At 34.5% G+C, this 15856-nt stretch overlaps 1 protein-coding gene across 1 annotated transcript; it reads left to right on the forward strand.

The window, feature by feature from the left end:
* Positions 1-3665: 3665 nt before the first annotated feature.
* LOC128228341 (WW domain binding protein 1-like) lies at positions 3666-10663 on the forward strand. Its single transcript, XM_052939601.1, has 6 exons — positions 3666-3779; positions 4097-4152; positions 4731-4796; positions 7964-8061; positions 9548-9673; positions 10187-10663. Exons 1-6 carry the CDS (start codon positions 3735-3737, stop codon positions 10255-10257), a joined length of 462 nt encoding a protein of 153 aa, XP_052795561.1. The 5' UTR covers positions 3666-3734; the 3' UTR covers positions 10258-10663.
* The last annotated feature ends 5193 nt before the right edge of the window (positions 10664-15856 follow it).

Consider the following 15856-nt stretch of genomic DNA (forward strand, 5'->3'; position numbering starts at 1 on the left):
ACTGAAAACAATCGTACAATAGGTACTATACATAACAGTTATGTTTGCATGCGTGAGAATGTTCTTATGGGTCGTGTAAGTAACGAGTACTTGCTATGCAATCTGGGGCAGTGATTACGAACAGTCTCAAGTCTGAGTTCAGACGCAAGACTCAATATGGCAAAACTTCATTTCGTTGTAATTTTCCTTCTATCAAAGCATTGATGGTGAAATTTGCTGAAATATATTACTATTTGAATGTTTTACTATTATTTATATATTTTTTTATAAAAAGAAATGGGATAAATATGATACTTTGTAATTCAATAAAAGTGTTTGTCTGAGTCTAGACTTGGACTTGAGAATGTTCGCAATCCCTGCCCCAGATCTCAAAATATGCACAAGTCCGATTCGGGAGAAAAGCTCTTGGCACCACACTTTGCGCAATATTGAAACGAAATAGTAACCAGCCTGCAGTAGAAGTGTTCTTACACGGTACCACATTCTCCGATTTTCGAAATATGTCCGTTAAATGAAATTATCAAATAAAATATAAATCATACTCACGTTTGTTCATGTAAACATAGGGCACAGCTCCACCACAGAAGTGTCGACAGCTCTTTTTCTTTGCACCACCGTAAAGTTGTGGAGCTGGCGTTTCTAGAGACCCTAATATAATATATATAACAAGCATGCTGGTATTTTGATGTCATGTCTGGGAGTTCTTTGATATACGGAGAGAGTAATGAACTAACATTACATTGAAAAACTTGAGAGCTGAGTATTTTGTATTGGACGGTATCGTTCTTGGTATCCAAAGCAAGTCATTCGGAACACCTAGGCCATTTTCTATCGAAAACAACGTCGGATGTTAAAGGACGGTTTATAATGTCAGAAATCTAAGCAGATGAACTAAAGAGCAAGTTGATCGCGTAGTATTTTCAATTAAGCAGTTAAACTGAATGACTTAACTCTTTGATATCATAATTATTTATGCGATATACACTTCAGAGACAATTAATTAAGACTAAGTAATACACGATACACGTTAACATACTTCAAATGTACCGGAATACATCCGAGGTTGTTTTCGATGGATAATGGCCGAGGAGTTCCGAACGAAAGCAGATAGTCTGTATTTTCTTGCTGCCATTTACAAGCCTACTTCTTTCAATAAACTCCTGTGTTCTTTTTTTATCAAGTAGCTATCATCGGATATTGCCCGTGATATTGTATTACAATTTAATCACAACAAGAGATGTTTGTCGAACACAATGTCCCCCTGAGCGCCATGTTGTCAGGAATATTTGGAAAATTGAATGAAAAATGCATGGACCGAAATGACAGCTGATTTATGATGACCTTGACCTTTAACCCGATGACGATGACTCCTAAAATCAATAGGGGGGGGGGGGGGTCATCTACTGGTCAGGCCCAATCGCCAAGTCAAGTTTGAGGGCCATGAGTGCATCATTGTCGAGTTATCACTCAGGCAACCTTTTCGCATTGAAGGCCACTGTGACCATGACTTTTGATTCGATTTACTGGTAAGGCCGTACCTTACTGTCAAGTTTGATGGCCATAGGTCCAGCAATTGTCGAATTGTTACTCGGACAAGATTTGGTCTACGGACGGACGGATCGACCGACCGACATACCGACCGACCGACCCACCGAAATGTGCAAAGCAATATACACCCTCTTCTTCGAAGGGGGCAAAACAATTCTAAAATTGCGATTCCTTTACGTAATCGTAATGACTTGTATAAGTTGATAATCATTTCCCGTCCGAGTGTTTATAAGACTATGTCTGAAATGTTGGTGTTGACAGATTGCTGTCTCCGATTAACTTACTCGTCCCGATGTTCAATGTGGAGCCATGGTCAAAACCTACTGTTATTTACATCATTCATGCATTTATATAGCATTAAGTCAGTCGGACACCATTAGTATATGATTTCCACCAAAATGTTTATGTTTTATTTTATTACGATTCAATTCCTTGACATCAATATTTCGATCTGTGACACCAGTATCAAGATGTTCTCCGTAGATGACCAGAAGTGGCCTCTTGATTTATTCGACCCCAAAGTGAAATATTCTGTCAAAGCATTAGCCGTTTGTCCTCAATATGTTCGCAAATCATTTTCATGATTATAATTAAAACACTTTAGAATACTGCTACGGGCTAATTGTATGAAACAAATTTGCAAATTAACATTTCTTAAAAAAACATTAAGCGGTCCTTGAAATGGTTCGATGCAGTGCCGGTTTTAAACTGTTTTCATGACTGTTTGTGAATGTACAGTTAACAATGAAAATACTGTCAATTTGAACCACACCAACAACAGCTTAAAACAGCCAGTCACAACACTTCAAAGAGTTTCGTGTGTCGAGACCATGATTTAATTGATCGGTGAAGTGAAACCAATGCAAAATGTGCATGTATGTTTGCTTTGCGGGGTGAGGGCGGAGGCTGCATCGTCAGTAGTTAGTGCCATAAGTTTTCGCCTTTTAGACTTGCTTCTGCTGTTGCACTTGATTCGAATTCACTTGAGAGATCGGGCTTAGTAATGGCCACGACATTTCAATGCTATGTACAACATCTTGCAACGCTAGGTTTATTTGCTTACAGTTAAACAACATGCTATAATAACATATTTTATCTACTACACGGCATGTGCCTTTTGTTTGTTTTCGAGTCACTTTGCATTCGGAACTCCTCGGCCATTTTTATAAAAAAAACCTAGGATGTATGCCGGTACATCAGTTGAAGTAGTTCGTATTTCTGCATTTTTGAATGATATCTTATATCAAATGTAGTGTATTTATTGATCTAAGTTTAGATTGATTCTCATTGAAGTGTATAACTGCAAACATAATTAAGATTCCCAAGACTTCAGCCATTAAGTTTAAGTGCTAAATTAAATTACTACGCGATCTACTTGCAACGGACTTAAACATACCGATTTCTGAGTATGTAAACCGTCCGAATACATCCGAGGTTGTTTTCGATAAAAATGGCCGAGGAGTTTCGAATGGTCACTTTTGTGACAAGTAAACGAACGCCATGTGTATCAGTACACCAGAAACCAAGTGGAAGTAACTTGATGGTAAAGCCGTTCGACTGATTTGGTTCTCTCATTTTCGCAATGTCTAGCAATGCAGATTCTCCATGTTAAGTTTGGTCAGATTATATTGTTTATTCACAAGATATAATTTTTATTGTAAAATATCATGTTTTATTGAAATACAATTGGGTTTGGCCACAAATTACAAACAAAATTAAGAGAGAGAGAGAGAGAGAGAGAGAGAGAGAGAGAGAGAGAGAGAGGGTGGGAGAGAGATAGAGGGGGGGGGGGGAGAGAGAGAGAGATCTATTTATTCATATTCTAAACAAACTATTTTAATATTGTGACCAACAGGATATGCTTAAAGAATGTCCATGTATTATTTTCCCAAAAAAATCCTTTAAAGTTGGTTATAATTTGGGATCCCTGAATCCTAATGCATGAATTGGATATAACTTAATGTAATCGATAGCTGAGCAAGTTCAAAAAAAATGTTTCGATCTATTTCGACCAACCTATTTTTACTACTTACAAATGAAAGTAGGAACTAATTATGATTTCAAACTGCATAAATAGAAGATTTACGACTTTATAAATTAGAAGTTGCTTATTTGCACTACAGTATACACTTACTATATAAAGAAGTGATAAACAAGTGTCAAAATCTGGTTTATGGTAAATTATCATGACTTCCAAACTGAATACGAAGATCTTGTGCTCTGCTGCCCAGGTATTATTTTATTATTCTTCAAAACGTTAAATAAGATGGTGATGGTGGTTGTGGTGGTCGTGGTGGTGGTAGTGTAGTTGTTGTTGTAGTTGGTGTTGGTGGTGGTGGTGGTGGTGCTGCTGCTGGTGGTGCTGCTGCTGCCGATGATGATGATGATGATGATGATGATGATGATGATGATGATGATGATGATGATGATGATGATGACGATGATGATAAAACAAAATTCGACTGAGAGTGCTTCTCCTTATATAGAAAATTTATATATGAATTTAAAATACATTTTTTAATATAGATTTTAATTCAACATTTTTTAGGCCCGGTGTAAACCCTGTCCGTACAAATCAGGAGTTGGGGAATCCTCCCACTCGTAGTAAGTGTCTCCTTTATTTCATGTGTGATGTATCAAATGGGACTTTAAAGGCTTTATCAGGTACTCAAATATGAAAAAATAAAAAAAAGTTCTAAACATAGATATTAAATAAATTTAATATTAATTTAAGAAATATAATGTTAAAACTATGATACTGACCGTTCCCCCACTAAAACCAGGGTATTATGTACCTTAATTGTATTATTTTTCTGCACTTTCGGTATCAAAGAGAAAAATAACTATAATATGAGTTTTCCCAGAAACATTACCATGCAAAAAATGTCCCTTAAAATACTGAACTGTCAAACCATTTAGTTTACATGGACTTCTGATAGAGAAATTGTTTATATATTCAAATCAGAAATATGAACAAAATAGTGCAATATTGGTCACTGTATATACAGTAGTAGTAGCAGTACTTACATAAATTATGAATAATAATTTGTTAACATATTTATTATATGGAACCCACAACCGGCGGACATTCTATCGTCGATATAAACGTTTCGATCAATACGCAGACACATCATTACACACATAAATGTAATAATTTCAAATGTTATGATTCACATCTTCAGCTGCCCCGCTTTCCAGTACTGCTGTGGCGACACATGTTGTGAATTCTACAAGCAGTGGTTCTTTTGGTGAGTAAGATTTATATAGATTTATGTTACGCATATAAGGCGTAAGAAGAAAATAACTGTTCCCTCCCTATTTTTTTGCTCCTGAACCTATTGCTATATTTATTGCAAGCAGACATTTTGTTTTCTCCTTTTGGGATATATTTTTAATAGTTATTTGCTCAAAAAAGACTCGTTTGCGATCACAGACCTTATCGCGACGGTGAAAAATGATGTAAAGACTTTACTAAAAAATATAATCCGACATACCTACCATATAATTCTGGCAATGAAATCGGAAACAAACGTTTTTACGCTTAATTATATATAGCTTGCGTCATGGAAAGAATGTGAAAATAGAGATTATAGCTGGTACTTTTGGTTTGTAATTCAAACAAATTTGTAAATTTAGAATTATACTACCAGCTTTGATATTTCTTGTGAGAAAGATTTATGAAATATGTTATGCCTGTAAAAGCTTAACCATATGTCAAATAAACGTGAATATATACGAAACTAATACTATAAGCTATGATACATCTGGTTTGTAAAATTAAGAAGGAAATAAGAAATGTGAAGAAAAACATCAACAAGAGGTAATACAATGTTTGAAAGAGAAGTTATCATTTATGACCAAGAAAATAATAGAGAATTTCCATTTATTGTCTTACCGTGTAAATGGCAGTATTGTAGTTGTCATTGTCAATATGCAATAACATCCATATGTGGATTTTTATTTGAACCTGAAAAAAATGATGTTCCCTTCTAGTGCAGTCATAACGTTTGTTTTTGTTTTGTTTCTTATGAGTTTTATCCAAGTTGTTTTAAAATAAGAAGTCTGTATTCTTTTTTTTAATTTGACATTGATCCAAGATATTTCCAAATATTAGATGTACGGGTAGGAATGAGTAGATATTAATATCTATACACTCATGGTGTACATATGCTAATTGGAATCTAGAAGCAGTTTTTAATATATATATAAATATGCATTGCAACGTTGGAATTTTATCTTTTTTATATCTTATAGTATCATGTGACAATATCACTAAATAGGTTCAAAGTATCTTTAAGTTTTCCACAGTATAATCAGTTTATTGAAAAATATAAAAGGGCTTATTGATTCATGTTCTGTAAGGCCACTCCTTTTTTATTTTTTGGTTTACAAGATTTTTTTTGAAAAAATGTCCAACGGGTGGTCGAAAAAAAGAAAAGAAAGGAAAACAGTCACAAAACATACTATCTAAGGGTGAAAATCAGAGAACAACATAAAAACATTGAACATATATATATCATTTACTTGACATTTTAAATTTTTAAACTGCTATTAATGCATGTTTTACTTTTAATACACTCAAAGTTTCAAAGTTCTAAATAAACACAGAGTTTAAATCTTACATACGGTGCATATAAAACATCAATGAAATTGACTATATAACATGTTTACGTGTATAAACTACACTTTTAATCAAAGATACATTTAATATCATTCAGCAAGACATTTGTTTAGCTTTAAGGGTATGCTAAAGCAAAAGTGAATACAGAACACTTAAAAACTGACCAATATTAAATTGAAAAAAAAGAGAAGGCGAATTTTACGCATTGAAATACACAAAAATTACAATACATTACATTTTCTAAACATTGTTTCAGTTATTTCAATATTGGAAAATGTCAATAAAGTGAAATAATTACCAATTTTGTAAATAAGGAAGTAACATTTTGTAAAGACATTTGAGCTTAAATATTGTGAAAACAATTCCTGAAAAACTATAAACCAAACTAGACCTGGATTTGAGTTTTAATAACCTTTACCATGCAGGGTCCTAGTTGAGTGTAACCCGATCCATGCTAAGTCCGGATATTTTCGGACGGGGATATTTACCATGGGATGTTTACCAAATCCATTTGAAATTCAAATCTTGCAGCAAATTACCACATCAGCACATAAAAATCACATAGCAAAATAATAAATCTAGCATGTTACTTAACTTTATGTACCAATGATAGTAACAGAGAAATCCATAATTATGCATCGGATGTTTTCATCTTTTCCCAACTCCGCAATTTTGTGTATACATGCGTTCACAGGGCATCTATACTTCATGCTTGTTTATTTTTCATTTTAAAGAGTATTCCTTGGTTACAACAACAACTCTCATTTATAGTGAAATATCAAGTTCATTACAAATTGAAATGGACTTATTCAAAATAGTTTTCCGTGTTGTTTTATCTAAATGTTTTGCACACAACTCCTGGCATTAGTAAATGTCATTGACAGATGTGTTCAACTCTTTCATTGTTTTTACTCTACTATTAACCCAAACATGAATAAACATGTAATCTAGAATAAACACAAGCTTAACATTGACCCAATGACAAGTATTTCCAAACCATTTTGTGATTTAAAATCCATAAACACCACCGACCGAGCCTGTGAAACTAGGTCACCGGTGTCATCTTACTTTCGATTTCACCACTCACACTTAGTGCACTGTTATTTAATGTTTAACCATAAAATGTTATAAAAATGTTTTTCTCACACATAATTTACAGATATTTGTGTCTACTAATTCGATGGCGGCCGCTGACACTTTTATTTTTTATCTATAAACAACAATATTTTCATGACCTAAATTGGCGGGGAAAAACAACAACCATGTGACAGTTATTGTTTGTGTCGGCTGTTAAATTTGCCAATGTTTATTTGCTATTGTTTTTTTAACAACTCCTGTATATATTTTAATTAATTATTTCATGCAAAGAATGACTGCTATCGTAAATTCCGCCATTGCCAACGGCGGTGCCATAACAGTTAACTGGCTCACATGCTATCACTATAAATTGGCGAATACGGCTACGGAACAACAAACCAGTCGAGATCTACTGCATTCGTACTCTTATCTGTTCGTTTTTCTTTCGCACCAAAATCAATACGGTCGGGAAAACAATTTTGAAAAAAAAGGGAAATTCATTTTTTTTATTTTTTTTGTACTTTTCGGAATATTAGACCCGCCGGTTTTGTAAACCAATTTATATAAAAGTAGTGGCCTAACCTAGAATAAAACATACTTTCGGGGCTCAATGTCATAACGTACAAATCATTCAAAATATTGGGTTTTTAGTACTTGCATTACCCTAATGATGATTTGTTTCAACTGTCATTTCACCTGTCGGTGTTCCTTTTTCAGGTTAATATGCATTCTCGTTCTGATTATCGCACTTGTGGTCCTATATAAGCGGATGCATCACAGGTCGGCTCCGGATCAAAGATATACACAGCTGACAGGTATAATGGTTATAGAAAGGTTCTGTTCAATAACACAAAATACATGTATCATAGTCATGTAGCTTAAATACAAATTGAGATAGCGCTATGGCCCTCGCAGATCAGTTCAGTATCGAAGGTCAAGGTCACACGGAAGGTCTAGATCTCATCATCTGGGCAAAATAAGCTGAAAGGTAAAGTGGGCATAAACTGGACATCCGGTTTACACCAATTATTGATTGAATTTAAGGCATCTGGTTACACATATGTGAATGTTCAATGCTTGGTGGCCCAATATTACATTGGTATTTCACGTCCGAATTAAATTGTAATAAACAGCAAAATAAGAGCTTCTGCAGTTTTGGTAAATTATCTAACATATTTGTAATCATTCAAATGATACCTAACTTATATGGGGAAACCCGACTTCAAAATTTTTTTCATGATGCTTTATACTTATGTATGACTCAGATTCCATATTTGTATCCGTATAAGTGAATAATAGAAAGTTATTATTCACTGATAGGACAATATTGCAACCACAGAGGAGGACAAAGGTCAAGGTCACAAAGGTTATAAAAAGGATAAAGGCGCAGATATATATATCATGAAACAAAATCACAGCTTTGAATGCCATGTTTCAGAAGTATTATTGCGTTTTAGAATTAGGATGATATCAGATTATAGAAATAGACAGATTATGCGTACTGATGTGTTTATTATTTACATTGAATTTTAAATGACTTGGAATTCCAATGATCACATACGCTATTCATGACTTGCCATAAATAGGATTCAGATATCAATAAACATCATATTTTTATAATGACTGTATGGGATTCCAGTATGATTATGCAATTATTCAATATTATATATCATTAAATGATTCTTACGTAGTACGTATTAAATTACTTATGTAAGATTATATACTTTAAAGTGACACTCTTATTCAAAATCAATACATACACATGCATAAAAAAGTTGTTGAGTGATACATCTGTAACTATACTTATTAGATAATACACTTTTATTGAATATATCAATTACTGATAACAATGTTATAACCTATTTTAATAGCTGTAAACGCAAAAATATTAAATGATTGGTGGGTGCTAAAAGATTTACTGTGATCTACTATAGTCTCATAAGGTAGAAATACCATGTTATCTGCACCTTTTCTTTTAAATGGTATCATGGTATCCTTCATAAGAACCATTGTTTTCGACATGTATTCATCCTATATGGTATATCAAAACAAGTATATAAATTGTGGTAATTCTTAATCGGAAGAAAAGGCGCATCTTTACGTTGAACTTAAGAAGAAATAGAGTACTAAATTTATAAAAGTATGTCTGTGGCGATCTAGACTGTCTCGCGGAAAGCGCATTTTGTTAACACAATGGTAATATATATTTATACTACGTGTACTTTCTGGAGGTGTGGTTAAACCCTCTTCGCCTTTTTTCTATTGACATTGATTAACTACTTCCTGTTATCTCCTCTTCAGGGAACAGCGTGACGTCGCCTCCCTCGGTTATTGTCCCTGAATTCGTAGTCACAGCCCCACCCCCCTACATGGGCGACAACACAGGATGCCCCCATCTGGGGCCCCCACCATACTGTCTGGGATCAGGTCAGTTCAAAGAAAGAAATGTTTTCACATTTACAGAAAATCATTTATAAAATTGCAAACATTATTTAGGCAATCATGATTATATTTTTTATTCAAATTCTCTGTAAACTGATAAATTGCAAAAAAAACCCTAAATAGTTTCATGTTTATCGTCATTTATTTGCTTGTCTGTTTTTTTTTTTTGTTTGAAAGAAAATATATATATGTGATTTTTGCCTTGACACACAAAGCATTCATGATATTCAACTGAATCTTAGTATGCCGGCATGGTGCCAGAAAAAATATGCATAATATGTATTGCAAGGCACATAGCTTTGTTATAATAGTCGAGTTATGCCCCTTTCTGACTGAGAAAAATACACAACACATAAGCATCACTATCTTTTTCAAAGGAAATAAAGAACTATCTTTCTTATATCTATGTATAACCATGTATATCACACAAGAGAGAAACAACTTGTTACATGATCAATTTAAATGAACACTTTAATTTGACGTTGTTGTTTTTTACAGAAAATTCTATCAACTCACAGCCACTATTTCCACCACCATACTGTGAAGTAGAAAAAACAGCCACGTCCTAGCTTTAGCAGCACTATTGCAAGTGTTGTTGTTGACAGTGATGGTGCCATCGGTAGACCGAGTGAAAACATAACGACCGAAATGATGATAAGTCTGCGAGCATCAACAACCACAGAGCTACAGATGCAGTAACAACATCTTCAACAACAATAACTACTACAACTAATGCTACACTACGTGCTGAAATAACAACAGAGGCATAGTGTTAATGAAAATAACTTACCGACAGAAATTGACAAAGAATATTTATATATTTCTAATAGCTTATGATTTTGACCAACACTTTTATAGGTTTTAATAAACCTGTTAGCAGACGAGACCCACATCTCGAAACATTCTTTCATTTAAATTGTTTAATGTTGTATTTGATATCAGGATATTAAGCCATAATATAATTTTATATGTTCACATATATTCATTTTCTTTCAAGAACTTAAAGGAGGTATGTTCATCCTTGATAAAAACAAATAAAAAACAATTAAACAATGTGGCCTACCGCCGACTTTTCACCGAAAACTAATTTGTTCAAGACAGATACTTTAAACCAAAAAATATTACCTATATCAGAGGTCGTAAAATTTCATTTGGGGCATTTTGTGTAAGTCAGTCAACCTACTGCAATCATTTTTTATTGATAGCTTAAACTTAATTCACCTGTATAATACTAGGTTTAATCATGTATATATATATATATATCATTTATTTCATGTGTGTATATATATGTATAACATAATAAATTATGTGATTGATTCAATGGATATTCACAGTATTGCACAATTTTACAAATCGTAACCTGTGCTCGATTTATTAAAATGCAGTGCAAATGATTTTTTTCTTCATTTTTACAATTGTGTGTATGCTTGCTGATAAAAGATTCTGAAATTCTCAATATAACCACGTACATAGTATGTCGATGATGTCATCAGAATCTAGAAAAACTTTTCGAAATATTAGTTGATGTAATGATTTACTAGGCATCTATATTATTACCACGAACCTAACAAGAAAGTGATAACTTATACAATTTTTACTAATATGAAATTATACAAAATCTCTCTATTGACCATGTGTTTGCTTTTTACGACAATAAATTGGTAAATTTTATGTTATATTATAATTAAGCCTAGTTGCTATTTACAGCACTTTCAGCATTTGCTACAGTTGAATTGTTATAATTGTATGTTTAAAAAAATGTTTTACTTAAGAAAAAAAACAAAGCATTATTCAGTTTAAATATTGGCAAAAGGTATACATTTTCAAATACTCAAGTTTAAAATTACATCAGCAAAATTGATGTAACATACAGATATATATGTAAATGTTTAAAAAAAAGTTGATTTATAAAGTAATACTGTACGAGAGAGAGAGAGAGAGAGAGAGAGAGAGAGAGAGAGAGGGGGGGGAGGGAGGTAGCGAGAGGTCGGACATACTCCAATTTCAAAATAGGCATGAGAGAAGAACAAAGTATGCATACTTACTTGGTTTGTAAGATAATGTACACAGAATATGTCAATAGAAGCGATTGTTGCCAAGCAACAGGGGTAAGGTTTAGGGTTAGGGTCCGTAAATGCCGTGCATGGACACACACGCAGATATGTTTTGCAATAAATTGTGATGAAGTTTAAGAGCTTTTATACCGGTAGTGCCTTCTTCTTTGGTGCTTGGAAACAAATAAGTTTGTCTTAAATGTACTGGAAAATATAAAAAACTTATGAGGTTCGTCCTATTTATAGTTGAATCGAAAACCTTTAACGGGAGGTGACTAGTTTGGCAAGAGCTGAATTATGTTTCGCGATTTGTGTGTCCTTGGACAGGGCGCTCTTGACATTAGCATTGCTGGTTTATCGACCTCGACTCGAGTACTCTAAATGCCGAGGTAAGGAACCCGGATTTAAATAGTAGAGCAAACTTGATTCGGATTCCATACGAAAACAAGCATCCATAAATTACAGTTACTTACTTTCATTTACAAATAAATCGTCAGTTTTGCTACACTTCCGAAGAATACATACACAAGTTTCTCATTGGAGGGCCCCCAAATCCCCCGTATCATAATAAAAATATATATGGGAAGATAAGTTTCCAATCTCCCCGACCCTTAGACACCAATCTTCAAATCTACCAACCGCCGCTGGCTACGTAAATTAAAATGGTAGAGCGAATATATTACTCAAAATAATATTCAATTTCAAACGATTCATAAATGTACAGATTAACAGCGTTGACACATATCAATACGTAGAAATTTAAAGCGGCGTATGACTGATATTTTTCTATTTTTCGGCCCTTCGGTGAAATTATAACTGTATGTAGCCGTGATGGGTATCTAAAGGTACGCGCAGTTCTAAGAAACGACTAGGCTGAGCCTTCAGTGCATAAAACATCCAAATGCAAAGCAATACATGTACATGACAGAGTGTGATATGCTCATTTCACTCGCTCGTCATTTATATACAATGTAAACATATTTATATCATTGTTTTTGAAGGTGTTTCTAGGAACGTTCTATGCAAAATCGTTTTTTGTGTTAGATGTTCCTGTGCTGATTAATGTTAGAATTTAATTCTAATGTATTATGAATCATAAATAGAATGTAAGTCTTTTCCTCAATAAACATAGATCAATCAATCCAATGATACAGGAGGATCGAACGATATTTTTGCACATTTTTTCAATTGCCGATCAATAATCCTTTTGCACATCCAACAGTAAAAATACAGCACGCCGTATTGAAAATCTGTTCATGTATCACGGTAGTGTCTTTTTCCAAACACATACCAGAATAGTAGCATTTGTTGAGTGCTACCTTTACAATCTGATGTTCAAAGTTGTTTACAATATAAAATTACTTTTCAGTAACATATGTTACGTCGGCATGGTCAGGAACGTACTATATTTCCTAAATAATTTATTTCAAATATATTCATTTGCTTATTTTGATTTTTCTTTCATGCTTTTCGATGAAATATGGAGTTTTATCAGTGAAATAACAACAGTGAAAGAGATATTATTACTGCAAACTTCAGGAGTGAAAAATCAACTTTAAGGAACAATTTAAAATCCATTGTAGTTACTTGATCAAAACTTTAAACACGTCACTTTTGAACCAGAAAATGTTAGAGAAAAAACTAATTTTAAATCATAAACAAGGGTTGCATAAGTTTAAGTTAAGAAAAATTTAGGAATAAATAACTTACCGTTTACAAGAAACATGGTTTTCTCCCACCTCAGATAAGTAGATCCAATAATTTAACCATGCTAGAAATTCATTTCTTCCACCTCAGATAAGTAGATCCAATAATTTAACTATGCTAGGAATTCTTATCTTGCCCACGGGCGAAGATAAAATGCCCGTATGAAACTCCTTTTTAATGGTCACCACATTGAAGTTACAATATTTAGAATGCTAATTAACTATTTCTCGCTTCAAATGTCGCCATAAAAAAGTTATCACGCACCTTTCATGAAATAATGCTCCACTCTCATCAGTACTATTTAAAGACCGCTTTGACTATTAACATAATTTGAGTCTATGCGCGCATATCCATGACAACCGCGAGTTATCAAATATCCATACGCATTATTTTCACTACGCACAAAAGAGTTCCAGCAAAAAATACATTTTTACTTGATTTTGTTTAACTGAGGTGGGAGAAAAGGCATCTACCATAGCCGCTCGTGTAAGATAGGTTCATCCTGACTCTTGCGCAGGGTGTTTTGCGGAAACTCGGTAAACCTCGTTTCCGCAAAACACCCTACGCTCGGGTCGAGAAACCTATCTTACACTCTTGGCCATAGGAGATACTTATAATCTTGACAACGGGCGAAAATAAAATGCCCGTATGGAACTCCTTTTTAATGGTCACCACATTGTAATTACATCCCTTGTTGAAGACTGTCGTCTGTAGTATCATGGAAATCTTGTCTTGTGGCAATATTTAGAACGTTAATTAAGTATTTCTCGCTTCAAATGTCTCTATAAAACAGTTTTCACGCACCTTTCAAGAAATAATGCTTCACTCTCCTTAGAACTATTTAAATACCGATTTGACTATTAACATAATCTGAATCACTGCGCGCATATCCATGACAACCACGAATTATCGCATATCCATACGCAATTTTCATTCGGAGCTCCTCGGCCATTTTTTTCAAAAACAACCTCGGATGTATGCCGGTACATCTGTTGAAGTAGTCCGTATTTTTTTTAATAAAAGCATTAATTAAATGTAGTGTTTAAGAGTTGTATTCATTGCTCTCAGTTTAAATTGATTGCCATTGAAGTGTATTATTGCAAACATAATTACGATTCCCAAGAGTTAAGTCATAAATTTTAACTACTAAATACGATTACTACGCGATCTATTTGCAGCGGACTTAAACGTACCACTTTTTAAGTATGTAAACCGTCCATATACATCCGAGGTTGTTTTTGAAAAAATGGCCGAGGAGTTCCGAATGACGCAATTTTTTCACTAAGCACAAAAGAGTTCCAGCAAAAAATACATTTTTACTTAATTTTGTTTAACTGAGGTGGGAGAAAAGCATCTGCCATAGCCGCTCGTGTGAGATAGGCTCATCCCGACCCTCGCGCAGGGTGTTTTGCGGAAACTCGGTTCTCTCGGCCATGGAACATACTTATATTCCTGTTTTTTTCAAACTTGTTCTTGAACTTTGAAGCTGAATGTTCGAACAATTGCTTTCGTGGTGATTCTCGATCGCTAGAAGCTTGAATTATGACGTCAAAACGGGGATTCTGGGTAACCCGCAAAAGGAAGCCACCAACAGAGCCAACACTTTACTGAGGAAAAGTACTGTCCTTACTAGGGGTAAAACCCTGTTTATACCGTTTAGCCATCTCCAGGGGTTGAGCGAGGAGCTCGACCTGACCGAGTTACCACTTCCAAGTATTCCGATTTCTAACTTCTGTGGTAGCACCAGGTCTTACAGGGTAAAGTAATTGAAATATCATGATCGGAGGGTGTTTAGGCCGACAGGGTCGTAGGCAGTGATGTGTTTGTAAATCTTACATACTGCTCTGTATATTTGTTAGGTTGCACCGTCTGGCTGTGATGTTCAATTTGGTTTAGATAGGCATTCACCCAGAGGCTCGGAAGATGCCTTTGGTTAGTTACTGTTCCATTCAGGGCAACAATATGTTGGCACAGCCGTTGTATTGTGTTACTGGCAAAAATGAATTGAGTGGGACTTGCAACAACAGGTCGTGTTCGAGGCCCTGAATTTTGCGATTGGAGTTGTACTGAGCTAGATCCAATATGGGGTATAGCGGGTTTGTGGTCTGGTAGTTGCTATGGTGGTTTCTCTATTATGAGCAAGCAGAGGCACTATTGTGCAACGGCGTAAGAGCTTCTAGCGATAATTTGGTTCACCCGGCAGTACAGCCCTTATCTTTTTCGAATGCTTTTTTAAATATTGCTTGTCTTTATCATTCAAGACATTCATGATTGATGCAGTCTGGGAACCACAGAGTGTTTAGGCTACATTGACGGAATAATCATCTCAGTTCAACATTATTGCCCTGTCATAGACAGGGCAATCAACAAATGAATGCGGGTGCCCTGTCTAGAATGCCTAAATAGG

This window comes from Mya arenaria, chromosome 3 (genome assembly GCF_026914265.1).
Source record: "Mya arenaria isolate MELC-2E11 chromosome 3, ASM2691426v1".
In the NCBI taxonomy this organism is placed as follows: domain Eukaryota; kingdom Metazoa; phylum Mollusca; class Bivalvia; order Myida; family Myidae; genus Mya; species Mya arenaria.